The sequence below is a fragment of the Copadichromis virginalis genome, linkage group LG22, assembly GCF_057382275.1.
Source record: "Copadichromis virginalis isolate Kocher_CV1m ecotype Utaka linkage group LG22, C_Virginalis_male_GT1.1, whole genome shotgun sequence".
NCBI classification, from domain to species: domain Eukaryota; kingdom Metazoa; phylum Chordata; class Actinopteri; order Cichliformes; family Cichlidae; genus Copadichromis; species Copadichromis virginalis.
Window position 1 is genome coordinate 1,839,596 of NC_140638.1, and position 27,707 is coordinate 1,867,302.

The 27,707-nt window shown below is 43.9% G+C and overlaps 1 protein-coding gene and 1 long non-coding RNA gene across 2 annotated transcripts in view; both read left to right on the forward strand.

Moving 5' to 3' along the window:
• The window catches only part of tnxbb (tenascin XBb), a 48,011-nt gene that overhangs the window by 17,157 nt on the left and 3,147 nt on the right, over positions 1-27,707 (forward strand). The window contains exons 6-13 of the mRNA XM_085447094.1: positions 11,641-11,794; positions 12,564-12,833; positions 14,226-17,207; positions 19,015-19,137; positions 21,467-21,610; positions 26,922-27,041; positions 27,212-27,361; positions 27,435-27,577. Coding sequence (XP_085303220.1) covers positions 11,641-11,794; positions 12,564-12,833; positions 14,226-17,207; positions 19,015-19,137; positions 21,467-21,610; positions 26,922-27,041; positions 27,212-27,361; positions 27,435-27,577 — 4,086 coding nt within the window. The remainder of the gene's footprint in view (positions 1-11,640; positions 11,795-12,563; positions 12,834-14,225; positions 17,208-19,014; positions 19,138-21,466; positions 21,611-26,921; positions 27,042-27,211; positions 27,362-27,434; positions 27,578-27,707) is intronic.
• On the forward strand, positions 23,752-24,161 carry LOC146682351 (uncharacterized). Its single transcript, XR_014917766.1, has 2 exons — positions 23,752-23,937; positions 23,983-24,161. It is a non-coding gene; the product is annotated as an uncharacterized LOC146682351 (long non-coding RNA).

Consider the following 27,707-nt stretch of genomic DNA (forward strand, 5'->3'; position numbering starts at 1 on the left):
GAACTTCAAACATTTGACACACACCATAAAAATCCTGCTTTATGTGACCGCAGTCATAACAGCAATCACAGTCTGCAAACCTTAGAGGATATCCAAAGTGTAAGTGATGGGGGTGTGTTGGTCTTTTATTTTGAAGGACACGAACAGTCTGTCACTTCCATGACAAACGCCTGTAAGAATGATCTGTGAGGTTGGGCTGCAGTGCCAGAGGAGATCTCTGGGCTCCATAAACACTAAATTACTGCAGATTTTATGGCGTTAAACTTCAGTGACTCCGTCGGCTGAGCGCAGGTTTGAGACCAAAGCGCCGCTTTCATGTTTCCGTGACTGGAAGTGAAACTCAGCGTCTCCAGATGGCGGCGAAAGTCACAATTTTGAAATTTCAAAGTCAATTAAACAAAGAAATGTAACCTACAATAGTTTTTTCTTCGGGGGGTCATTTTAGCTACCACTCAAAGGTTTGGGAGGTGGAGGTTCACACATCCGCTCAGTTGCTGGTTCACTTTCCAGGTGGAGACAGAGCTCTGCTTTGGGGTCATGTCAGTAGGTGGATGTGGAGGAAAGCTACCCACTGCAGTGACCCCTCGTGACAGGGGAGCTGAATGTGCCTGGAGATTTAGATGGAGCTGCTGTTTATGTCTTTTTCCAGCTAATATTTAATAAACATCAGTAACCGTGGTTACTAGAGTGGGTTTGATTTGGAAAGTGATGGGGACATAAATTTGTTGGAGTGTCAGGATCCTGCCGGGTTTGGACCGATCAGCGCTGTGTGGACTCTGGTGGTCCCACGTCCACCTGTAAAGTAACCACTAGTGATGGGATTTCTTTATAGAGAGCCGGTTCTTCAGGTTGTTTTGTTGCTTTAATTAATTTATTATTAACAATAATATAAAATTAAGCACAAAAGGAATTACTAATGTAAAAAAAAAAAGTGGTTTTATTTATATATGTTTATATATAAATATATGCGGTGGCCCCTAGAGACAAAACACGTACAAACTCCAAGAAACATTTCTAGCGTTAACTGAACTTCCAAACAGAGCTACTAGATCACTTAAATTACACAATTGAAAGCATGTGTGTATTGTTTGTGTATTTATACACAAGCACTCATATATATTCAAATAATTTTAAAAAAAGTTCATTTACCTGTTACTACCACACACCAAATCCGGTCGTTGGTACTTGCCGGCTTGTGTAGCCACGAGGTAACAAAAGCTCAACACTGCCCCCTAGCATCCTGGAGCACTTCTGTTGTGTTTTGTACGTGTTTTGAGTTATTATGTGTTTTGTCTGTAGCGGCCACCGTAAATATACTTTTATTTATTCACTCCACATAAAATGTAATAAATAAATCATATGATACAAAAACCAACTATTCACATTTCAACTTTTAACTATTTAAATTTTCAGCTTTTTCCTTTTAAACAAATTTAAAGAGAAACAACACAAAACACTGCAAACACAACACAATTAAATATAAATTAAAATATGAAAACAAAAAGAAATGCACATTCTCTGTCATATGGACCTGCATGAATAAACTTTCTGAATCCTTTATCATCTGCAACTCTCTCTCTCCCTCCCGCTCTGTTCCTGTGCTACTGAGTGTAACTACCGCCCCTCCCCCCTCTGCCTCTAAAGCACAAGGCGGGAAAAAGTGTGAGAGAGAGGCTGAGAGAAAGAAAAGAAAAAAAATACGGCTCGCGTCGCTCACGTCAAAGACCCGGCTCTAAGAGCCGTTTCGTTCGCGGCCGACACATCACCAGTAACCACTCACTGTCTTTAAACACCCAGCATCCACCTTCATGCATAAACTCATCAGCCTGCTCTACAACACGCTCTGTATTCAGTGTTATTAATACACGACACCATGAAGCAAATACTCAGTTTTGTGAAGTTTTATGATTTTAAAAAATCATTAGCAGTGTTGCTAAGCAACTAATTTTACATGTTTGAACTTCATAAGATGCTAATATTTCTCAGAGGTGCCTTTGAATGGCTTTAATAAAAACTGCCTGATCCTGGTTCTGTTGGAGTTCTTCCTCCCGCCGTCACCAAGTTCTTGCTCATAGGACTTTTGGAGGTTTTCTCTCTAAAACAGCAAAAATCAGTCGTGAATGCGTCAGACTGAGTGAGTCTGAGCCGGGACACGGCACAGAGATGTGTGTTTTCAGATCAAAGTAACAACACATCTGCCCTTTCTCTTTAAACCTCGGGCATTGCAGAGGTATGATGAGTCATCTAAAAATTAATTTGGTTTAAAAAATATCCTCATGGATCCTGATGGCTTTAATTATGACAGGACAGATTGACAGTAGAAAAGAAAGATGGAGGAGACGTAACAGAATCAAACCTGGACTCGCCCCAGAGTGGCTGCTCAGCCCACCACGACCCTCCAGGCAGGGCAGGGACTTTCACCAAGCTTCATTCTGTTGACAAAGAGTTTAAAAACCATTCACTAAATATAGAAACACCGAATCTGCCTCTCCTGTGAAAACGAATAATAGTAATTATGTATCAGTTAATGTCGGGCTGATGTTTGCAGCAGAGCAGCAGGAGGACGGCCGGCTGATGGATTTCCTTTTTCATTTCGTCTGCTTTCCCTCCGCTCATTTTGGCTTTTCGTTTAGAGCCAAACTCGTTCCATCGCAGCCGGATGCGCTTGGCAGTCGGAGCCCATGTGGAAGACACTAACACCTCATCTCCTGCTTTAATCATGTGCTGCATTTCCTGCTGATTCTCCTCAAACCACATATGAGCATTTTTATTTGCTTCCCTCACAGGAACCTTAAAGCGCTGACAGTGAGTGTCGTTAGCGACAGTGTTAGCAACACAAACACAATCATATCATCGTGGACGAAAATAAACTGCAACATAGCAACAACGTCCTCGGTCCGCTCCTCTGATGTTACCGCATGTAGGGGGTAGTAGCGTAGCTTTGTCTGATGAAGCTGTTCATCATTTGCTCGCTTGTAACAGCCGAGCGTGCAAGTTTGTGCAAATGAGTTCAAGGTGTTTCAGTTTGAAGCGTTAGACTGTTTAAAGTGATGTTTGCAGGACAGAGCAACAGCAGGACGTGCAAATATGTAAAAGTGAGCTGCAGTTTAGAGACTGTTTGACCATGAATGTGTATTTGCAGCCAGAAATAAGGATGTGATTGTTTCTGAGAGGACGTCATGCACAGAGACCTGCTGACCTGAAAAGCACCGAGTGGGTGTGGCTTATTTGGCAGCACAGCTTAGCTTTTCGTGATTGGATTAATGTCCTTTGGACAGACGAGACCAAAGTGGAGATGATGTCCACAATGCAGAGCAGCACCTCATACCAGCGCTCAGCACGGTGGAGGAAGGACAATCATTTGGGCCATTTGCCCGGACCTCTGTTCCCCAAAGTCGTCTGGAGTCAAACGTGAGCTAAAGCTCGGACAGGGTCATCAACAGGACAACGATCCAAGCACAGCAGCAGAACTCTGACAGAAGAGCTGAATCGAGCTGCTGTCAGAGTGCAGACGTCAACCTGACTGAGATGCTGTGCGTGAACGAGTGGAGTGGCCAAAGTTCCTCAGCGACGACGTCAGAGACCAAAGAAGTCACACAGGAAATCACCACTTCATTTCCTGCTGCTGACTGATGCAGTGTTGAGTTATGGTGCAGGTAGTTTTGCACAGGACTGCAGAGGATAATCATGTTTGTGAAAAACTAACTTCATTCAGCAGCCTTTTAGGCCATGTCCATGTTGGACATGTGGTCTTTCTTTAACGTGTTTATTTCTATGCAAATTTCCTGGAAACCTTTGACGACCTGAGTCAGGACTACAGCACGCTTCAGTCATGTGCTTTTAACTGAATTAATACCTGAAAATAACAGGTAACAATTCAGTCACATATGTCAAATATAGTGACTTATTGTGGCTCATACATGATTTCATTATCTAATAAGTGTAAACGTTTCTCTGTTTCCATTTCACCCATCTGGCACCAAACACTGAAACGGGAGAACATCATATAATTTTGATGAAATTACCAGTTTTTCTGGGATTATATGGAAACTGTTTGCAGGAAACCAGGAGTTCAAACTCCGTGTGCCAAACATGATAGAAAACAGCTTCCCTCCATCTATCTCAGTGTGTGGGTGGCGGGATGTCTGATGCCCTGCAGCCAGGCCTTCTACATATGGTCATTAGCTACGTGATGCATGATGGGGTCTGATCATTCTCCTGGTGTAAAAACACTAAATTGTCCTTTTAATCACAGAAGTATTGAGATGCTTCGTAACCTGGGCTTCACATGTTCATCAGTCTGTTCACAAACATGTGCGATCAATCGGCTGCAGAGGGCCTTACAGAAGGGAAAATTACTAATTGCGTTGGTATTTGTGAGTTTAGGAGCGGCAGGAGAGAGGGGGGGGCCTCGGCAAAACCAAAACACGTTTAAACTCGTTCTTTCTACATCACTTAAAATCAAAACTGTCACTGAGATGAAAGAAGTCGCTGCTTTACATTAAACACACACACACGTGCTGGCCTCCTCTCAGACATGTTTTCCCACACACACAGTTACAGTGATCGCCTCATACTGTAATTTTCTTCCCGCTCTGACATCATCGAGGGATTAAGACTTAGTAATGACTTTGTTTGGAACGACTAACAGCACCAGAGAGACAAAAGGAAGGATGGATGGATGGATGGATGGAGGTTAATAGGCGGAGGAAATGATGGAGACTTGGCCGAAGAGGGAACAAAACTGGAGCTGAACTTCAGATCGACATGTGTTTGTCTTTACGAACCCACCGAGGGGAGACGTTATCCTGAAGCAGTCCAAACACAGACGGAAAACAAAGAGAGACAAGCAAAGTAAGAGAAAACAGGAGTGGAATAGAAGGACAGAGGATGAGAGATCGGTGCTGATATGTGCAGTTACATGTGCTGTTTCTGGCACATTTCACTCGTCGTGTCTCCAAAGTTTGCATCATTTTATGGTGTTGGTGAAATGTTGGGCTCAGAGTCAGAGCTGTCCTCAGTAAGACGGCACCAGGCAGCTTAAAGTTCTCTCTGCTTTTTTTTCTTGTGAAAAAATGTCAAATATTTACAGGAGGTTTCATTTATTCATCGTTCAGAAGAAATGAAACTGATTTAAAAAATGTCCAGAATCCTAAAAATCACCTGTTTTCAACCAGTAAATGAAGGATGCGGTGCTTCTTTGCCTGCTACGCTTCATTTGAGCTAATTCGAGTCACCGGACCTCCTAACTCTATCTGTCCTGTTAAAGAAGCACTTTAAAGAAGTCCCCTGAAAAATAATAGAGCTTACTGTGCGGCTCATGGTGCTAGCATAACGTTCATAAAGCCTGCTAGCTCCCTCTGTGCTGATGCAGCCTGCTAACAAGCTTGGTCATATTAGCACTTTGACTCAGTTTAAGGCTTTCTTCTGCTTCCTGAGTATGAAGAAATAAATGTTGTGCACAGCAGGAGAGTACCACTTTCACTAGTTTGATGGGGAGGTTAGGTTAATGTGCTTATGTGCTGCCTAACAGGGATCATCGAGCTAGCTAGCATTAGCTGCTAACTTAGCACTTCAGCCTCTCATCCAAACATAGCTCCAAAACAACAAAGACAGCAGCGAGGTGGTGGCTGATTTACGTTCCAGCTTTGAAAAACAGACTTCCATCTTTTATTTACAGTCTCTGTGACAAACATGTTCACCAACAAAGAAACCATCAAAGGGTCAGAGGTCAAGGTTAGCTGGTTTTCTTGATGTCAGGAGTCGTAGAGGGCTGTTTCCTGATGTCTGACTGCTTGAAAGCCACATGTAAACCTCCCAGTAATAATTACAAGAATCTTTTTTGTGACGGTCGGGCCCATTAAGTCATTTGCTGGTTTGGGAATCCGATCAGAAAATGATCAGATGTGTCATCTTTGGAAAGGCAAAGAAAAGGTTTGGATGGCTCGCTGCGGCAGTCGCACTGTGAGAATTTGGCTCCGGCTTTCCGACTCTGGAGGTTTCCTGTTCCTGTCACGGCCGTCAGCTTTGAAGCGTTAAAGTCAGAGAAGCAGCGAAAAGTAGACAACAAGCCGAGTGGGCAGAGTGGGCTGACAGAGGTGGATGAAGTGAACTCCTCAAGGTCCAGAGAAAAAGATGCAGATGTGGGATGCTTGTTGCCGAGGAAACACGTAAACACTGTCAAAAACATGGCAACTGCCAGAGAGATGACATCACCGTGGACCTACAGCTGTGACACAGAGAGCGAGGGAGATGGGAAGAGAGCGAGGGAGACGACATCCGTCAGCGGCCGTTCACCAGACGGATAAACACGAGATAAACGTCACGCAAATAACGGCGTGTCACAACAAGCAGCAGCAAGAACATCAGGAAACAGAGATCAGTGTCAGTCTGACGGCTGCTGGTTTCATTATTGTTTCCAGTTAAACGCACAGAAACAGCAGCAGCGATGTGGACGTCTCAGCGCTGCTTTCTCTGGAACCGTTTCTGCAGTAGGAAGAAATGAAAACTGAAAGCACGCTGCTGAGTGGGAGGCTTTGATGATGCATGAAGTCTGGAGTGATGTTTGCAAGGAAGCGTGGTCCCAAAGCTCGTCTCTAAACAGAGAAGTGACTAAACGGTCATACGGGTGCAAGTGCAGGTCAAAGAGCGGAGCCAGGGCCCTTTGTTTGGGACAAACACCACGTCTGAATCCCGCCTCTCCGATCATTCAGAGTCACTGAATTTTACCAGATTTGAAAAGTTTCGTTTGGGATCTGTTGTTTCAAAGAAAAAGCTGAGACAGTGAGAGTATGTGATCTCACCGCAGACTGCTCCGTGATGTTCAGGTGCCTCGGCCAACACGAGCTGACGTTCGGCGTGTCTGCACGAGCCAACCTTTGATCCTCGCTGAAGCAGAGCAGGTGGGAACAGGGAACAGACTGGTGTTAATGGATTCACCTGTGCATGAATGAAACTGTTAGGCTGAGTTATGAACTCACTGCTCGCTGTTTCCTCTGGACTCAGAGTCGAGCATCTTTCTCCGTCTGCACGTCAGCGAGCAGCGGCGTTAGCTTTCACTGATCTTTAGGTTGATGAAGACTGTTTCGTGACCGCAGGCGAGTCGGTCGCTGCGTGCCTGAGAATGAGGAAACGCTTCCTCTGCACACTGCGGGCGGCGGCTCCTTCCAAGAAAATGTGATGTTATTAAAGTTGTCAAAGTTCTCACGAAAACACGGCAGCTTAATCCAGATCCGCTCCGGATCCAAGGACTCATCCGTGGTGTAGTTTCTGCTTGCACGCCGTCAGGCGGTGTAGCCTCCACATTCAGGCTGAACCATCGTCTCTGACAGCATTTCCAGAGCGTCAGACAGACGTCACTCCTCAGTCTGGATTTTCTCCTTGCTTCATTTCTGACTTCATAAACTCATTTTCAGTCACTGATTTCCTCTGTGGCAGCAAAACAAATCTGAACAGCCTCGAGGAAAATCCTGCAGCTCGCACCGAGCTAACCAACCAGTGTTAGTGCTGAAGATGGACACGAATCCAGGCCGGGGTGCAAAGCTTCAAGTTCCCCCTTTAACTCGTCGCTCAACGTGTTTTTTACAGTTTCGATATGAGACATACTCAGTAAATAAAGCAAACTCATATTTACTGAATGTGGGCTTGAAGCTTTAACGGTGTCTTTTATGTTGTTTTTGCGGATAAAACAGTCTGTGAGTCCAAGACGACCAAGTGACCTCACGTCCAAGGGAAGTATGAGTCAGTCACCAGTACAACCAGCAGCGCTGCCCAGCTGGGATCTCTGACTGCTTATCTGCATGAAGTTCAACTAGAGCCAAAATGCAGCTTCTGGTGTTTTAGGTTTCTGTGGATGAATCATAGAAACTGAAACTGAATAAATCAGTTCAAGCAGGTCACTCAGTTTCACAGGAACTCCCCAGCCCACAGCTCCAGAGTGTGTGTGTGTGTGTGTGTGTGTGTGTGTGTGTGTGTGTGTGTGTGTGTGTGTGTGTGTGTGTGTGTGTGTGTGTGTGTGTGTGTGTGTGTGTGTGTGTGTCAGTGCAGACATGTGTGACTTCATGAGAGCAGTTTTACTTTATCAAACATGTTAGAAAAATAGAAACAAGGATTGTTTTTAGAGTAGAAAACATAAACACGCTGTTCACACTCAAATCAGCTGATCCACCAGGCTGAACTTCCTGCCTGGAAGAACGTTTTAATATATGAGGAAAATATTTCTGACGGTTACTTTAAAAAAGCCGCACAGGGTTTAACACGAGCTCGCTTGACCTGCTGATTCTGCTTCCTGACCGATGCTGAGGTTTTTCTTATTCTGGGACTTAAACGGGAACAAAGTCCAGGCTTCGTCGACACACCCAGGCGGAGAAGAGGACGGCGCAAAGATGTATTTTTATATCGGAGAAAACCATGAAATCGTAAAGAAGCAGAGTCGCTGTGCGGCTGGTTTAGTCACCGTGGCGACGCCACGCAGCCTCGGCCTGGTTTTAGGCGTACCGTGAACTTGTTGGAGCCTCCATGTTAATGATGTCGTGTTTGGATCGAGGACGCAGATCCAGAATGACCTCTGGAGCTCCGTCGCCAGGAAGTCACCATAGAGACCAGCATGGCAACCAGCTGTGGTCCATTTACTTTACAACACAGTATCCAGGCATTAAAAGTGCAGCAGCCTTTAATTGGAGGGCAGTTTGAGGCTCCGACACACAAAGAGACTCGATTCTCTCTTAAGAGCCTGAATTAGAAAAGATGAAAGACGGAAATTATGGGAATGACGTCTTAATTGGGGTATTTTCCCTCTGAGCTGTGGACTGATGCATTTCTTATCACTGCGCTGACGTCACCTAAAGGTTTTCAAAGGGTCGTCTGAAATCCTGCAGCCGCTGAGACTGAGGCGTCTTTGTTAGACGAGCTTCAGCCAAGAAGGTGAAGCAGAAGCAGGAACTTTATCTGCCCCCAGTTACAACTCGTATTTACGACAACATGGTGTTAATGTTATGATCTATGGTCTGACTTTCATGAATGAAGTCCAGGCCTCACGCTGACTCTGCAGGTTCATTCAGTCGCTGCCCAGCACAGGGCGAGAGGCGGGGCAGGTCTGTCACAGGGTTTATCAACAACATTCAGGACAGAGTTACAAACACATGAAAACAATACAAACAACAACAAACAACAACAAACCTGAAGAGAAGCAGCTCCTGTGCACTCGCACACATCAAAGCAGAGACGGTTGGATGAGAAACGACCCTCAGAGAGGAAATATTCATGAATCTCTTTGAATTCCTTCATTTCCTGTAACTCCAAATCATAAACCTCATTTTCCTACTATGATAAGGTTGCACACGAGTGGGAGGGGCAGATATGTCCCCAGGTGACGGACGCCGCTGATCAAAGCGATGTGTTTCCTTCTGTGTTTTTCGTACATCAGAGACTTTACGTTGTGTCCTCCCACTAGTTTAGGTTAGGGGTTAACCTCAGGGTTAGTTTCCCCTGAATGAGCCTGACATGCTGCACAAACCAGAAACAGCCGTTTCCAGACGTGCGGCGATGTCACTGATTTGCTTCCTGATTGTTTCTCATTTGCTTCAGTAAAGTTTGATTGTGGAAGCCCCACAGACAGAGTGGTGTTTCCACTCAGGCTCTCTCTCACCATCATCATCATCATCATCACTCCAATAGCTTAAGCCACGTTGGGTTCAGTTACAGCCAAATGTTACGTGGGCCAGATGCCGCACGGCGTCCACCTACAGCAATAACTGAAACACAGCATCGTGGTTCTTTTGTGCCTTTGTTGTCATGCTGACCTTGCTTCAGTCAGGCCACTATTTTCAAAAGAAGATTATTTCCACTTGCATTGTTTGGGTCTTTTCGGGTACCTCCCTGCCTTCCATGTGCAGCAGACCTCTGACGAGTGATACGACACTAACTTGATCAAATACAACAACGATTTCAAAGGCTGGAGATGCCCAGAATCCATCTTATGATGCAAAGCTTTGTGTCTGCAGGAAGACGGGGATGACAGATGAACACCTGAAGCATCTGACAGCGTGTCTGTGGAAGTTCTGACAGACAGTGTCACCACCCAGAAACGGATCACCATGTACCCCAACCAGAAGCCTTGGATGAACCGGGATGTTCGTCTCCTCCTGAAGGCCCGCAACACTGCCTTTAGGTCAGGAGATGCACACGCCTACAGTACAGCCAGGGCTAATCTAAAGAAGGGCATCAAAAAAGCCAAACACCATTACAAAAAGAAGGTAGAAGAACACTTCTCCAACTCCAACCCCCGACGCATGTGGCAAGGACTCCAGACCATCACAGACTACAGGACCACCAAACCCTCCCCCGCATCCTCTGATGTCTCCTTCCTCAACGAGCTCAACAACTTTTATGCTCGTTTTGAGCAAGGGAACCCCACAACCACAACCAAAGCAGACGTGACGCCAGACCACCAACCTATGACGACCAAGGAGCTCATCGTGGACTACAGGAGGAATGCTGACCCACATCCACCCATCCACATTAAGGGGACGGCTGTGGAGCGTGTGAGCAGCTTCAAGTTCCTGGGAGTCCACATCTCCGAGGATCTCACCTGGACGACCAACTGCTCCAAGCTGGTCAAGAAGGCTCACCAGCGCCTCTTCTTCTTGAGGACTCTGAGGAAGAACCACCTGTCCTCAGACATCCTGGTGAACTTCTATCGCTGCACCATCGAGAGCATCCTGACCAACTGTATAACAGTCTGGTACGGGAACTGCTCTGCCTCGGACCGGAAGGCGTTGCAGAGGGTCGTGAAAACTGCCCAGCGCATCGCCGGAGCACCACTTCCTGCCATAAAAGACATCTACAGGAAGCGGTGTCTGAAAAGGGCTGGGAAAATCATCAAAGACCCCAGTCACCCATCACATGGACTCTTCACCCTCCTGCCCTCTGGGAGGCGCTACAGGAGCCTCCGGACTAAGACCACCAGGTACCGGAACAGCTTCTTCCCCACAGCTGTCAGACTCCTGAACTCTGCCTGCTGACATCTGACCCACGTTAAACTCATGGACTGAACATACACACACACACAATGGACAACTGTACCCTCAAACACAATAATAACATGGACTGAACCACCACTCACAACCACTAGCACTTTATATAGCCTCTGTAGAAACTATCTACACCCTCACTTATCTTAACTGCACTACTGTATAGCTCTGTGTAAATAATCATTCTGTACATTCGATAATCTTTAATTCTACAACTGTTTACAACTTGCATAGTTCCCATTTCTGTATAGCTGTATATCCCAGATTCTGTAAAGTTATTTATTTCATATTCTGTATAGTTTTTCATATTTATATCCTGTTCATAGCCTGTACATAGCTTGTACTCACTACAGCCTGTACATACTTATAGTTATAGAATATTCACAACATACTTCATACCGTGTACATTATAACATACCATAATAGACCAATTTCTGTAATATACTCACATATCTATATTATTGCTAATATATATTGTAATATATCTATATCACTAAAGCACTTCTGGATGGATGCAAACTGCATTTCGTTGCCCTGTACCTGTGCATGTGCAATGACAATAAAGTTGAATTCTATTCTATTCTATTCTCTGTCTGTCCTGACCCGACAGAAGGAGAGCGACCAGCAGATAACTGCGCAGGTGGAAGGCGGCCTGACCACCTACACCCAGACGGGCCTGGCGGCCGGTCAGGATTACAGAGTCGGCATCGTGGGAGAGATCGACGGCAGGAGAGGACGCGAGAGCACCGCTGAATTCATGACACGTGAGGTTTTGTTTCCTTCTTTGTCAGAAACTCCTCTGCTTTTCTCTTCTTACTAAATCGAAGCCACAATCGCTTCCACCCTCCGCAGATGGAAATGATTTTAACACTTAGATAACCATTAAAAATGAGGAAAGTCATACAGACTACACTGACTTTGAATAACTTGTGTACATCTTAGTCACTCTGCACTGAATTATCCTCCTTAATAGTGTTAGTTCTTTGGCTGGTTTACAGGAGTTATACCGTGATGGTGTTTAGGAGGTGTGATGGGTGTAGCTACGTTTTATCACGTCAAGTTTTGTGTTGTAACCATTCTGAGAACACCAAGTATTCCCCAAATACACACTGTGTGCAGATGTCCTGACAAAAGGCATGTTCTTCAACTCTGATACCTGAACCAGAAAGTAACTGTGCGCTGGTCCTGCTTTATGAAAGAGCCTGAAGTTAGAGAAAGGAGCCTCTGACTAGCATACTGGCACTTGAGAGCAGCTCAAATCACCAAACTGGCAGCAGGAGCTTAAACATTTCACTCTCGCTGCCCTTCCTGTGGGAGATGTAATCTGTGGCAGCTGCAGAGAAGCTGCCCGGTGGCTGGCGATGAAGAGGACGATTCAGTCTGCAGGAGTTTAGAAAAGGCAAAAACCGAGTGGAAGTGTATCGATCCAAGTCAGGGGGGTAAACAGGAACAGGTAGACGGCTTCATGTTACCTGGAAGAAAACATTCACCTGGCGTGTGCTGGACTTTCTTCTCTGTTTTCTTCACCTTCAGTTATTTCTGGTCCCACCAACCTCAGAGTTGTCAAGATGTCGTCCACGTCTGCGGTAGTCCAATGGGAGCCGACAGTGGGGGAGATTGACAGGTACCGTCTCACCGTAACGCCAAATGATGGAGCGGGGAGGAGTCAAGAAATGACCATCCCAGCTGACCAGAACTCCGCACAGATCCAGCGGCTGGAGGCCGGGCGTTTGTATGACATCCTGCTCGTGGCAGAGAAAGACACGAGCAGGAGCGCTCCAGAGACCACCCAGGTAGTCCCCGGTGAGTAGAGGCAATCACAGCTTGCTTCCACTCAGGTTAACGTCCTGGAAATCATTTTTCTTAGCTCACGCCATTGACTGTATGTAGATAATGGAGATAGCCTCAACTTTATATGTCAGAAGTGACCTCATTTAAATCATATTTAGCTAATGCTCACTAGCTTTGTTTGTAAGCTGCATCCATAAACTGTCAGATACTTGCTAATTAGTGCTAAGGAGCTAAAAAATAACGTAAAAGGAATTAAATTCTTGGCTGGTCGACTACTACATTTAATAGCAATTCCAGTGTTTAGTACAGTTTGACAGTAAGCCAAAGATATTTATCAGATAATTGCATTACAAATGCTCCACGAGTCTCCAACAGCAGTCGAGAGGTCCAGTTCACATGGATGTTAGAGGAACTGAAGGTTACTGCTTGTTAAGCATTTTATATGAAATTTGTGGTCAACAATGTTAGTTAGAACTATGAAGTGTATATAACGTTTCTGGTCTGAACAGTAAATGCAGAGCTACCTCACAGCTTTCTAAAGGACAGACGGAGGATTCTCCTATAGTTTAAGAAAAATAAGTCCGGTTAAAGTCTCAGAAAATGATGCTTTGGCCTGATTGATTAATTTAATAAAGTGCAGTATGATGTTTGCAACTTTACAGTCAAAAAACAAGCTAAAGCAGAACATGCATGACCACGTATGACTCTGTGCATCCATACGAGTGTTCACCGTTTCTGTTGTGCTGTATGTTCACAAAAACCCAAGATAAAATCCTCACCTTGAGGCTTCACAGCAGGACTTCACTAACCTTTGTTACGTCTGGCTTTGATAAGAGCCTCTGGTTAGTTATCACCCCAAAGTTAGTCTGAAATGACTCACTGCTGAGTAAAAAGTTAGAAATTTGATAAGAGAGAGAAATAAAAGGAAGGAATCCAGGTCGTTGTTGTTCAAACATTTCTTTTCCAGGCTATGCTCGGGCCATAACAGCTTTTGTTCGGCTAAGTGAGCCTTTGTGTCCCGACACCTCATCATTCAATGAATTACGTCATATACAACACGTTAGTCGATGTCCTCCCCCGACCCTCAAGAAGAAAACGTACTTTTATCTGCCTCTAACCTCAGTCGTTATGTTTCTTTCTCAACAGTGATACGAACAGGTTTGTCCGAGGAAAACAATAATGACATTATGATATTCTCCTTGCAGGTTGAACATGGATGCTGCTGACCTGAGTTATGGTTTGCTCGGGCTGGCAAACTGTTGTAAATCAGGTTTCCTTAAAGGAACAATAATGATTAACAACCCTGCTTTTCTTTCTTTGTTAGGTGTGACTTCTTCGGTATTAAGGGCATATTATGATGATCTTAACACTTAATCCAAATACTCACTGCCTTTACATCCTTAGGAACGATATTACCAAGATTTCCCACGGCAGCTTCCCCTCCATATATTTCCAAAGAGTCCACTTTGACTACCCAGGCCTCCCTAGCGCCTAACCAAGATGTTAGCAGCATACACCAAGACTTGAACCCATCAGCCGAGGGACAAATATTTGACCAGCGTGAGAAGACAGAAGATGTGAGCAAGGACAAAGACTCCTCAACTCCTATAATAATTGCCAGAACTAAACCTCTGGTCAATAAAATGTTTTCAATAAATGGCACCAGCCCCAAACCCATCGGAAAGTCCATATTGCCAAGGAAGCAACCGCATTTCAATGCAACAAGAGTTGTGCCCAGAAGGAGACCTTTTAAAAAAGTCTTGGAGAGTAAAAACCTTAAACCAGGTGTCCCCATCATCAGACAGTCTGTGTCAGACCCAAGTATAGAGGCATCCAGCTCTGACAGAGTTGATAAAAATAAAGCTATGCTGCCTGGAACAGATTCAGAAACAAAGATCCAAAGTAGCTCAGAGGAATCAGCGGCTGCTGCTGACTTAAAAGGGCCACCGCATGTTGGCATTGCAGGCCATGGAAATGACACTGGTCTCGTTTCTCCAGAACCAAGTGGGACCGTTCAAAGCCAAGAGAAGAAATGTCTAAATAAAATCAAAGTGACACATTCGAGACTCCCCTTAAAAGATAGAGGCAATGGGTGTAGGGGGGCTGAGCATGCTGGCATGGTAGAGAAAAGTCCAGACCTGGGTTCACCGCCTTCTGCAGAGCCAGACCTTGATTATAAACCAGATCCTTTACATAAACTTTTGAAAGACACTTTTGATAGTATGAACATCTCAACATTTTCTGTTCACCTGTCAAAATCATCAAACCTCTCAGTCAATGCAGACATAATTGGGAAACAGATTTTGAGAGGACTGAAGCCACTGCCATCGCTCTCATCCTCTTCAACATCCTCAGAGTCACAATCATCATCGCATTCATCAGCCTCAAGGACATCACACTCTCCAGCTGCACCACCATCACCTTTATCCTCACCATCCCCACCTTCACCTGGTTCCGATGGATCAACGGCAGGTTCATCGTCCTCGCAAATGTCTTTAATTCCATCATCACCTTCATCTTTACTGTCACCACCTCCATCCACATCATTGTCCCTTCCAACAACATCATCATCCCCTTCCAGATCTGATAAATTTGATTCACATTCAAGCAATGAGCTAAGTGAAAGCAGCAGAAGTAGCTCTGCGCCTGCACCACCCACAGATAGAAAACCACCACCAGAAGGTGGGGTACCTCGAATGAACACTCCTAAATATGGAATCAGACGCCGTCCATACGCAAAGTTTGGACCTTTTCAGAACAAAACCCATATAAATTCTAGATTCCGTCTCCCCTCCCATCGTATGAACCTTAGTCCTGAAATGACAGCAGAGAACAAACATCGGCCGACGAGCGAACTGTTGTCTTTACCATCTATATCTGCTTCTGAGGAATCATCCTCTGTTAAGGCAAGTGTACCAGTGAAGGATACAACTGGGTTAAAAAATGGGACAGGTACACCTGACTTATCTGGAGTCGAGCAAAACCAAAAAAATGTGCAGATAGAAAGACAAAGGATAGCAAATCGCTGTCCTCCATTCAAGAATTGCCGTTTTCTAAAAGGCGGACCTTTTCAGAATCAAACTCGTCGTATTGGACCTTTGAACCGTGAAACAGAGCCACGCAAAGAGCAGGTGGTTTCCAATGAGTTAACAGCTACGTCAGCCCCTTCTCTTTCCAAAGGGCCTGTGAGAGATGCAGATGATGGTGGACTTGGGACAAGAATCTCCTCCACAAGTTCAGCCACTGAGTTTAATCGGACACTCAGAGGAAGAGGAATGTCTTCCTTCCATCGCCCAAATACCAAACTGGGCTATATCTCTCGCCAACTATATGAAAGACGTTTAAAAAACGGAACCCAAAGAATACCTCAACGTCCGTATAACTATTCTCCTCACAAGTATTTCCCAAACAAAGAGGTAAATGCAGGCAGCACTGGAAATCAAACTGGCCAACTGGGAAGCATATTAACTCGCCAGAATGTCCAACACCCTATGCATCAAATTCCAATTAGAGAAGGAGATCAAGATACTGCAGCTGACCAGATAGATGGTCAAACCAATGTCCGATCACAGACTGAGAATCTAGGAACTGGAGACAGAGCTGTGGGGAGAGAAGAAGATATTAGCAGTACTGATTCAAAGCTGCAAGAAATAAATGACAGCGGAAATCCTGGCAAAAGCAATGGGACTGGAATTCAAGGCAGACCAACAAAACAACATTTCCCAAATTCAAGACCCTCCAGCTCAGTCACATTTCCAATAAGACAACCAGCAGCAAAAACTGTTCCAGCACAGCATCCCACCCACATTAGACACTACACCGGGGGTAGCCAAAAGAGTGAGAACCCACAAACATTTGAAAGTAAAACTAAGCAGACAAATCCTACGTCAGATCTTTCTTCGTCTGGAGTCTTAAGGGAACCTTTGGACTTTGTGGAAGTCATAAACCAGACCACTGATGGAGTCACATTGATATGGGACTCACCTGAAGGCAAGTACAAAAACTTTGTTGTGACGAGAAAAGACGGAAAAGAGGAGGACACAGAGCCAAAAGAAAAAGAGCATGACTACCACGATTCTGGCAAAGAGGGAGGCAGGGAAGAAGAGAAGACGAATCACACGCCTAACAGGGACACCATTTCCCAAAATGTAGGTAGTGAAGATGAGAACAGAGTGCCTGGAAGCCTTGTAACTCATGCCCCAAAAATCCAAAGCAAAACAATAGTAAAACCAACAGAAAATGAAAAAACCTTCAAAAAAGTCCTTCCTGGTTCAGCTCGGTCCTTCCGGTTTGAGGATCTGCCCCCACAGCCCGAGTACACCTTGACCTTACTGGGAAAGGGCCCTGGCGTTCTGTCAAGACTGCACAAGCTTGTCATCAGTACAGGTACAAGCTATTGTAACAGTAGAAAAGATGAATTTCTACTGTGTAAAGCTTCAAAATTACTGTCAGTGTTGTCAAGTCTCGTTCAGACGGCTCGATTCTTTCTTTTTGATCTTGTACCCGCGTCAGTCTTGGATCATTCAGAAGACTGTTCATTCAAGTGCTAATAACTAATAATCACTCGTCTTAAATGTGACTAGAAATGTGTGCTTACCCACTAAATGCTTCCTCCATCGTGGTTTCAAGAGCTCGGATGCTGTGGCGCTCTTGAAGACTGTAAGCTTGTGATTTACAGTTCCACATTCATCACTTTGTGTTTGTCATTCAAACAGTGGTTCAGTATAACTCACTTTCTTATTAACACATACTGATTTTGAAAAAACTCTCATGAACTTGTGTTTTCTGTTCATATTATATTTGTGCAGTCATTCTTCAGCTCTCGTGAATATGACAAATACTCATATTCATGACATTATAAAGATCAACACCCTCTCCACCATAAAAGACACATCCAGTTATTTGATGTCAACCCTCAGATGTGGGTTTACAAAGCTGTTTGCCAGATAGTCTTCTTAGTTTGTACTGGCCTAACTTGGTTAACAAACAACCTGCAGAACTTACCAGACTGCCACATGCAGAAAATTTACCAATTCTTTACAAAAAACAAAAAAAGAGGGAGAATCTTTGTTTTTTTCTCTTTGTACAAACATTAGGGAAGATTTTATGTACAAGAAACCAAACAGCATTCCAACTCTGTTGGGCATGATTAACAGAAGAGGACCCAGGATTGAGCCTAGGGGAACTCCACTCAGATGCACTGTTGATACAAACTAGTTGATCAACTAAGTTGACATCAAAGACATCAGTAACAACGTAACTCTCTTCATTCACTGCTACTCTGGTTTTTTCTCACTCAGGGTAAGCTAACAGCCATCTTCACTGACACCTCTTCACCTCTCTCCCAAACCAGGGTAAGACCACGGCTGGTCTCTCTACTTTCGGTCTGTTTTAACTTTTCGCATTTAAAAACGAAAAAGTAAATCAATTAGTAAATCTGTAAATGTGAACATTTTAAGGTAAATCAGCGCTGTACAGTACTGATGCGTACTATCAGTATTATACAGTACAGCATAGATTTTAATACAAAGAATAGTCTAATTCTCTTTTGTAATATACAGCTTAAGTCGTGCAAAAAATAAAAGAAATATCATTTATTGAGTGATACCGAGTCCTTCTGAGTTTTGGAAAATTATCTTAACTTCTCCCGATCGTTTCCTGGTTCTCACTTCCAGCTCTAAACAGTTAGATTAATATCTTAATGTGTTTGTGTTCATTCACTCTGAATAATCTTGTCAAGTGGTCTCTTTATCTTCCTTTGTTTTAACGTCCTTTATTCCTGCCATGCCTTTTATTTTCAGGTGAGACCGAGCAGCTAACTACTGTGTTAAAATGTCGTCACTCCCTCCTTTGCCCAGGAGCCATCTGCATTTAATTGTTACTTTATATGTCTGTATATGATTTGTATACTGTATATATGTTTGCATTGTACATATATACACAGAAACCCATTGAAGCACTAATAGCAAATGTGTGGATGAATAAATAATACTGTGCACACTGTTTTCACTCCTGACTCTTTTCACTCTACTTCAGTGTTTTTCACAAACCCAGTTATTATTTTTTCTTTCTCTTTGTGGAATTTTTGTATTTCTGCTGCTTGTTTTTGTCTTTTATTGATGTTTTTCCCTCCACTTCCCTTCCTGCCTTTCGTTTACCCCCCCTCTCTCGTTATATTCGATCTGCCCTCTAGGACCCGAGCCTCCCTCTAACATAGTCTTCAGTAAGGTGACGGAAAACTCTGTGACGGTGTCGTGGACCAAACCAAAGAGTCCCGTCAGCGGTTTCAAAGTCACATATACCCATGCAGAGGATGGTGAGAGCCTGGATTCCTATTGTGCTTCATTTCTTATTGGCTAGTGAATATTTACGTAAGCCAGGGGTGGGCAACTCCAGGCCTCGAGGGCCGGTGTCCCTGCAGGTTTTAGATGTGTCCCTGATCCATCACAGAATAGAATAGAATAGAATAGAATTCAACTTTATTGTCATTGCACATGCACAGGTACAGGGCAACGAAATGCAGTTTGCATCCATCCAGAAGTGCTTTAGTGATATAGATATATTACAATATATATTAGCAATAATATAGATATGTGAGTATATTACAGAAATTGGTCTATTATGGTATGTTATAATGTACACGGTGTGAAGTATGTTGTGAATATTCTATAACTATAAGTATGTACAGGCTGTAGTGAGTACAAGCTATGAACAGGATATGTACAGGATATAAATATGAAAAACTATACAGAATATGAAATAAATAACTTTACAGAATCTGAGATATACAGCTATACAGAAATGGGAACTATGCAAGTTGTAAACAGTTGTAGGATTAAAGATTATCGAATGTACAGAATGATTATTTACACAGAGCTATACAGTAGTGCAGTTAAGATAAGTGAGGGTGTAGATAGTTTCTACAGAGGCTATATAAAGTGCTAGTGGTTGTGAGTGGTGGTTCACTCCATGTTATTATTGTGTTTGAGGGTACAGTTGTCCATTGTGGGTGTGTGTATGTTCAGTCCATGAGTTTAACGTGGGTCAGATGTCAGGAGGCAGAGTTCAGGAGTCTGACAGCTGTGGGGAAGAAGCTGTTCCGGTACCTGGTGGTCTTAGTCCGGAGGCTCCTGTAGCGCCTCCCAGAGGGCAGGAGGGTGAAGAGTCCATGTGATGGGTGACTGGTGTCTTTGATGATTTTCCCAGCCCTTTTCAGACACCGCTTCCTGTAGATGTCTTTTATGGCAGGAAGTGGTGCTCCGGCGATGCGCTGGGCAGTTTTCACGACCCTCTGCAACGCCTTCCGGTCCGAGGCAGAGCAGTTCCCGTACCAGACTGTTATACAGTTGGTCAGGATGCTCTCGATGGTGCAGCGATAGAAGTTCACCAGGATGTCTGAGGACAGGTGGTTCTTCCTCAGAGTCCTCAAGAAGAAGAGGCGCTGGTGAGCCTTCTTGACCAGCTTGGAGCAGTTGGTCGTCCAGGTGAGATCCTCGGAGATGTGGACTCCCAGGAACTTGAAGCTGCTCACACGCTCCACAGCCGTCCCCTTAATGTGGATGGGTGGATGTGGGTCAGCATTCCTCCTGTAGTCCACGATGAGCTCCTTGGTCTTCTCGGTGTTAAGCAGCAGGTTGTTTGTGTCGCACCACTCAGCCAGACGATCCACCTCCTCCCTGTAGGCGGCCTCATCGTTGTCACTGATGAGGCCAATCACCGTGGTGTCATCTGCAAACTTAATGATGGTGTTGGAACCATCAGCAGGTCTGCAGTCGTGGGTGAAGAGGGAGTAGAGGAAAGGGCTCATCACACAGCCTTGTGGTACACCGGTGTTCATTGTGATTGTAGATGAGCAGCGGTTATCCAGCCGGACATGTTGGGGGCGGTTGGTCAGGAAGTCCAGTAACCATTTGCAGATGAGGGAACTGATGCCCAGGTCTGTCAGTTTCCTGATGAGTTGTGAGGGGTGGATTGTATTGAATGCTGAACTGAAGTCTATAAACAGCATTCTGGCGTAGGTGTTGTTGTTGTCCAGGTGTGAGAGGACAGAGTGCAGTGCGATGGAGACTGCATCCTCTGTGCTCCTGTTCCGGCGGTATGCGAATTGGTGGGGGTCCAGGGTGGGGGGGAGACAGGATTTGAAGTGTGCTAGGACCAGTCGCTCTAAGCACTTAGTGATGATGGGGGTGAGTGCTACTGGGCACAGCTGATTTAAGTGGCTAAATTAGCTCCTCAACATGTCCTGAAGTTCTCCAGAGGCCTGGTAACGAACTAATCATGTGATTCAGGTGTGTTGACCCAAGGTGAGATCTAAACCTGCAGGACACCGGCCCTCGTGGACTGAGATTGCCCACCCCTGACATAAGCAAAGGTCATGTCCAGTTTCTAGATCAGGGAGCGAGGTCACAGCTGATGAGTAAAGACATCTGTTCCATCAGAGGTTTGGTTCAGTTCAATAACATTGTTTTCTCTGTGTGATTGTTAGATCCTTGCCGTATAATTTAAAGCACTTTGAGGCGACTGATGATTTGGTGCAAGACTTTATGGAAAATAAAAAATATTGAATAATTTATGACTTTTTATTACATGCAAACGTCTATTAGGATTACATGAATAAATAACTAATCCTGTGTTTGTGCATGCAGGCGAGCCGGTGTCGGTGTCTCTGGACTCAAAGGACTCCACCGTGGGTTTATCCAAGCTCTCACCTGGTTCTTCTTACGAGGTCACCGTCATCTCCACCCTCGGACTGGACGAGAGCGATCCAGTGAAAGACTTTGTCATGACGCGTGAGTCACGCGCTGTTGTTCACTGTTTATCTCAGCCTGAGATGACACACTGTTGTAAAAGTTCATAATTGAATCCACACATGGTTTCTTTAAACAGTTTCATGTTTTCCATTTTTTGTGCTTTTTTTTACACTGAAGAACTAAAAACAATTAATTTTACATGTTTTTGCTTCTATATGAGAACTGGTAGCTTGGTAGTGTTTGCAGCAGGTGCTGACCTGGAAATGAGCTGCACGGTTTTTATGCTTCGTCTGAGGAGACTCGTGCTGGATTTATTCCAGTCGTCTGTGTTATTTCAAAGAGCAGAGAAGGCAGTTCAGATGATTCCCATCCTAAACACAGAGTCTCACGGGGAAACTGGATGCTTTTTCTCATCTTTGCATATTTCACTGGTGATCAGTCTACAAACTTCAGTGAGGTCAGGCAATGGCTCCTGGCAAATACTCTTATCCTCAATGATAAGAAAACTGAAATTGTGGTCTTTGGCAGTAACGTTCTCCGTGCCAAACTTCGTGATGCTTTTGGTTTTCTCACTAGTTCCTTCTCCGACACTGTTAGGAATCTGGGCGTGTTACTTGACAGCTCCCTCAGGGCTCTATCCTGGCCATTTGTGGCCACTTTGCTTTTCGTTTTTCAACCATTTTTGTTCTGTTAATGCAAGTGGAATGAAACTTCCCAAAGGTGTGTATTTTTCTCAGATTTTTTAATTTTCAACATCAGCTCCTTAATAATGTCAATAATATTCACTATACACTAAATAGTTCCTCTGGGTTCTATCGTGGCCATTTGTGGCCAATTGAAACCCATTATAACCACCTTTTTTGATTCCTTGTTACTGACAGTACTATATCATGCAATTTAGGTAAAATTGCTTTCATTCTAAAGTCAACACATGAAAATTGTAGTTTTTAATGTTTTTTACCAAATGACATCATTTACCCATTTTTGGCCAAGCAAGCAATTTCATGTAATATTCTGAGTTTCTAGTAGCAGCCTTTGATGGCCTACCACACTCCAATGGACCAAAATAATGAAACAATTTTGACATAGGTTTGATCTTAAGGATCTAATAGTTTGTGTTTCTGCATGACATTGCAGTACAAACATGTATTTGCAAGATAGACTGGAATAAATTCAAACATTACATAGGCTGCAGTGAATTTCTGTGGATGCAGGATAATGAGCTTTGAGGTTCCCAGTCACTTAGCTTTGAAGCACATGCTAAAAGCACTTTTACTCTTGTATTTTTCATCAAAAGATACCATACCCAAAATATTAACTCTAGAAATAAAAACAAAAACAAAAAAAACCCCCAATCACAGGACATTTTGCAGAGTTCAAACCTGCAGCTGCAGCTGGAGCGCAAACAACAACAAACACTGTTTGTAAACGTGTCCTGGAGTTTCTGCAGGTGCAGACAGAGCTACTGCTGTAAGTAAGCCTAACAGCTTCCAGATAATGTATTCTGGCAATATGGCAAGAAGGTCATCACTGCTTCAAGCACTGCCTATATGATCTGGTCAGAGAGCAAGGACAGCAGCAGTCATCTGTCCTTGAAGAAAATACATCTGCCCAAGATGAAGAAACCTGCTCTCCAGAAGATGAGGGGACAATCTTCAAAGAGGCTGACTGCATCACCACTGATGTTGAGTTCTAGCCAGTGCCCGAATCCTCTTCTTTGGGGGAGGATTGGGGTTGGGGGGCATGGAGGTGGAGCCCCCCCCAATGATTGGAGGGCTCCACTCACACCCAGTTCTCAGGAAGTGTTGTTGTTGTGTTTTGGAGTGAAAGTGTTGAGTTCTGTGGTGATGAGCAATAAACGAGCAGTGTTTATCGACAGCTCTCGTGTCGTCTGTGTTTACTTCCACATTGGTGGCGCCGACTCCGCTCTGGATGCATCAGCAGCCGCCAGCCCTCTGCCTCCGGCTGCAGCTACGTTTGCTGTGGCGCTCGAGCTGTCGGACTTTTGGCTTCACGATCCCCCGTCGTGGTTCGTGCACGTGGAGGCCCAGTTCGCCCTTCGTGGCATCTCGGCTGACGACACGAAATATCACCATGTGGTGGCTTCTCTCGACCCGCTAGCCACCCGTCGTGCGTTGACGCTCCTCCGGGATCCACCCACCCGAGAGAAGTACGCCGCCCCTAAAGAGCTGCTTCTTCAGCGCTATGCCCTCACCGACGCAGAGCGAGCCGAGAAGCTCCTCTCCCTCTCAGGCCTGGGTGGTGGTACGGCTCTCGAACTGATGGAGCACATGCTGTCCTTTCTCGGACCGGACGACGGGGGATTCCTCTTCGCCCACATTTTCCTCAGACAGCTGCCGGCGGCCGTCTCGTTGGCGCAGTAGGCAGTGTGTCAGTCTCATAATCTGAAGGTGAGAGCCGGCCTCGCCAACTCTCCGCTTCTGGGCACGAAGGATTATCGCTCCCTGGCTGAGGACGCGGATCGTATTCTCTGGTTCAATATTGAGCTCTTTTATTTGGTCATTAAATTGCCTCACTGGCCACTAACACACCATGTGTGACATTGCTTTTGGCCATTCATCTCTCCCCCCCCCCCCCCCCCAAAAAAAGGAAAGAAAGAATAAATAAATAAAGTAAAAATAAATCATTGTAACAGTTACTGTTACTGACCTGCAATGATGATAAAAAAACATATTAGGTTTCACCATTTATATGCTAAAAGATGTGAACTTTATTACTATTTTTACTATAATAATACATAACCTGACTGGTATTCAAAGGGTATAATATCAGTATAATTTGAATTATATTTTGGTTTTTATGACTAGAAGCGGTGCTAATTTAAAAAATCAAGTCAATGAAAGTAGAAAAATGTTTTAATATATATGAATTTTATAGCATTTTGTAAATGTAAACAGGGGGTGGCCATTTTTGGCCACGAACAAGCTGAGAGGGATTTTTGTTTTTCTCTCACTGCACAAAAAAACAAAGATGCATAAAACTCATTGATACTTTTAATTATTGCTATGCATCTAACCTCCATCATGGTTAGAAAATAAATCAGTTTGCATGTATTATTTAGAAAAAAATGGGGATTTTTATGCTTTTATCCCTATGTAAATCATTACAATTATGTGATTTAACTGGTATTTAAAGGGTTAAAATTATGAATTTGATTGAAATTTTGATTTTCATGAACAGCCCTGATGCTAATCTAAAAAATCATGTAAAAAAACTGGACATTTATAGCATTTTGTAAATGTAAACAAGGGGTGGCCACTTTTGGCCACGAACAGTCTGAAAGGGTTTTTTTTATGTTTTTCTGCCACTGCAGAAAAAAACAATGTTGCACAAATGTCATTGATGGTGTTAATTATTGCTATGCATCTAACCTTCATCATGGTTAGCAAATAAATCAGATGGCATGTATTATTTAGAAAAAAAACTGGGATTTTATGATTTTCTCTATTTATGAGTTGTTATGATTATGTGTTCTAACTGGTATTTAAAGGGTTAAATTTCAGAATTTTAATGAAATTTTGATTTTGATGAACAGCCCTGATGCTAGTCTAAAAAATCATGTAAAAAAAACTGGACATTTTTCTTAATATATAATAATTTTATAGCATTTTGTAAATGTAAACAAGGGGTGGCCACTTTTGGCCACGAACAGTCTGAAAGGGGTTTTTTATGTTTTTGGTCTCTCTGCACTAAAATAACAATGCATTATAATCAATGTTGATGTGAATCAATTACATGCCCCAGACTCTACTATTAATAATACAAGAAATTTCAGTAGCAATGCAATTATATAAAATTGCGAGATTTGAGGTTGTCGTCCAGCTGGTGCAGTGGACAAACAAACTGGTGTTTAAAGGGTTAAAATATAAAAAAGTAATAATTATTTTATATTTATGGAAAGAACTGAAGTTACTTAAAAGCTTTATGCAAAAAAAAAATGGCAAAAAAACAAAAATAATAAAAAATTACAGACCTAATCTGTAGGTGGCCACTTGTGGCCATGAACAAGCTGAAAGGGTGGTGTTTTTGAACAAGGCCTGAGGGTTAAACTTGATAAACAAGTGTCTGCTGTTGTTAGATCCAGTTTTTACCAACTCCGCCTTATTTCTAAGGCCAGGCAGTATATCCCGCATGAAGACCTGGAAAAGCTCATCCATGCCTTTGTAACTTCGAGACTGGATTACTGCAATTCACTCTATTTTGGTCTCCGCTCTGCCCTCCTTCATAGATTACAGACAGTCCAAAATGCTGCTGCACGCATTCTAACCAAAACTAGGAAGTTTGCCCACATTACTCCCGTCCTGGCTGATTTGCACTGGTTGCCTGTGAAATATCCAATTTAAAATTCTGCTGTTTACTTTTAAAATCACTAACAACACAGCACCGAGCTATCTTAAGGAACTCCTAAGCTCATATGTTCCTGCTAGGGCTTTAAGATCATCCTCACAGTTACTGCTGGTGCAGCCTAGATCTCGGCTGAAGTCTAGAGGTGATCGAGCGTTTGCTCTGGCTGCACCAGAGTTGTGGAACAACCTTCCGATTGGCATCTGGGCGTCTGACTCTATTCAATCTTTTAAATCACGGCTTAAAGCGTATTTGTTTAATCTTGCTTTTTCTACCGGTTAAATGCTGGCCTTGTTTGCAGTGATTTATTCTATTAATTTTCCTATCATGCTTTTATTTGCGCCGTGTATGTCATATCGCCATTGTGTTTTGATGGCATAGTTATATTGTGCTATAGTTATATTTTTCTATTGGTGGCTTTTTCCTGTGAACATAATTTTACACTTTTATTTTTTGTTTTTATGACTTTGATTATACTTGTGTTAATTTGTTTTATGTTAAGCACTTTGGCATGCCGTTGGTTTTTAAATGTGCTCTATAAATAAAGATTGTTGTTGTTGTTGTTGTTGTATGTATTTGGTGATTATCAGACTGGGGCGTGTGTCCTCTGGAGTGGAAAACTGAGAGAGAAACTTCAGGAGAATTATAGAAGTATTCATTTCACTTTTACTTTTAGGCTTTTAAATCATGAATATAGAGTAAAAACTTCAGCATTACAATACAGATTTATTTTAATCGTTAGTTGGTTAACTGGCATTTTACTTTCTTCACCGTGGCCGTGATGTTTACTGCACTAAACTTCAAGTTGAACCGATATAGCTGAAATGTTGCTGTTATAATTGTGGAGCGGGAGGTCAAGATGGGAGGTCAAGATGGGAGAAAGGTCATGATGGGAGGTCATGATGGGAGAAAGGTCATGATGGGAGGTTGTTTTGGGAGGTCATGATTCTTTTCGTAACCATTATTACCTTTATGTGTCTCTCAGTGCCCGACCCGCCGACACACCTGCGTGCCGTAAACGTCACCGACTCCACCGCCTTGTTATTGTGGCGTCCAGCGCTGGCAGCCGTTGATAAGTATTCCATCGTGTACGGCGCGGGCACAGGTGAGCAGGCTGTCTCATCTCACTGTTAATGCAAACTCATCATGTCTGCATCATGTCAGTTTCTCTTGCGTGTCTTAAATTCACCCACGGCTCCTCGTTGCTACTCCTACGTGTCTGACTAAAGCGTCCAGTCTGATCATCGTTTTGAATGAGGCAGTTTGCTTGTGTAGGTTCAGAGGTGAAGGTCACGGTGTCCGGAAACGCAGCCGAGCAGCAGCTCAGCGACCTGGAGGGATCCACCACCTACACCGTCACTGTAACCAGCCAGCTGGGCAGCCGGGAGAGCTCGCCGGCCACCACCAGCTTCACCACCACCGGCGGTCAGCACCACCTTTGTCTGTAGTTTGGTTTGTGACCTGAACAAACACGAACCTCATCAGTGTTCCTCTCCAGGCTCGGGGAAAGTTGGGGAAGGCCCGCAAGACCTCCAGGCGAGCAACGTGACTCCACGCACTGCCACGTTGTCATGGAAACCTCCATCAAAGCCCGTTGGTAACTACAGACTGAGCTATCAGGCTAAAGACAAAGAAATGAAGGTGAGCAAGTTTTAAAAATGATTTCCTGATTAGTCAGTGACTCGAGTTCAAGTCACGACAGGAAGCGAGGCTGATGTTCTTTTTACGCCTCCTCCTATGATTTTTCTGTTTTAACTTCTGAGAACACAAT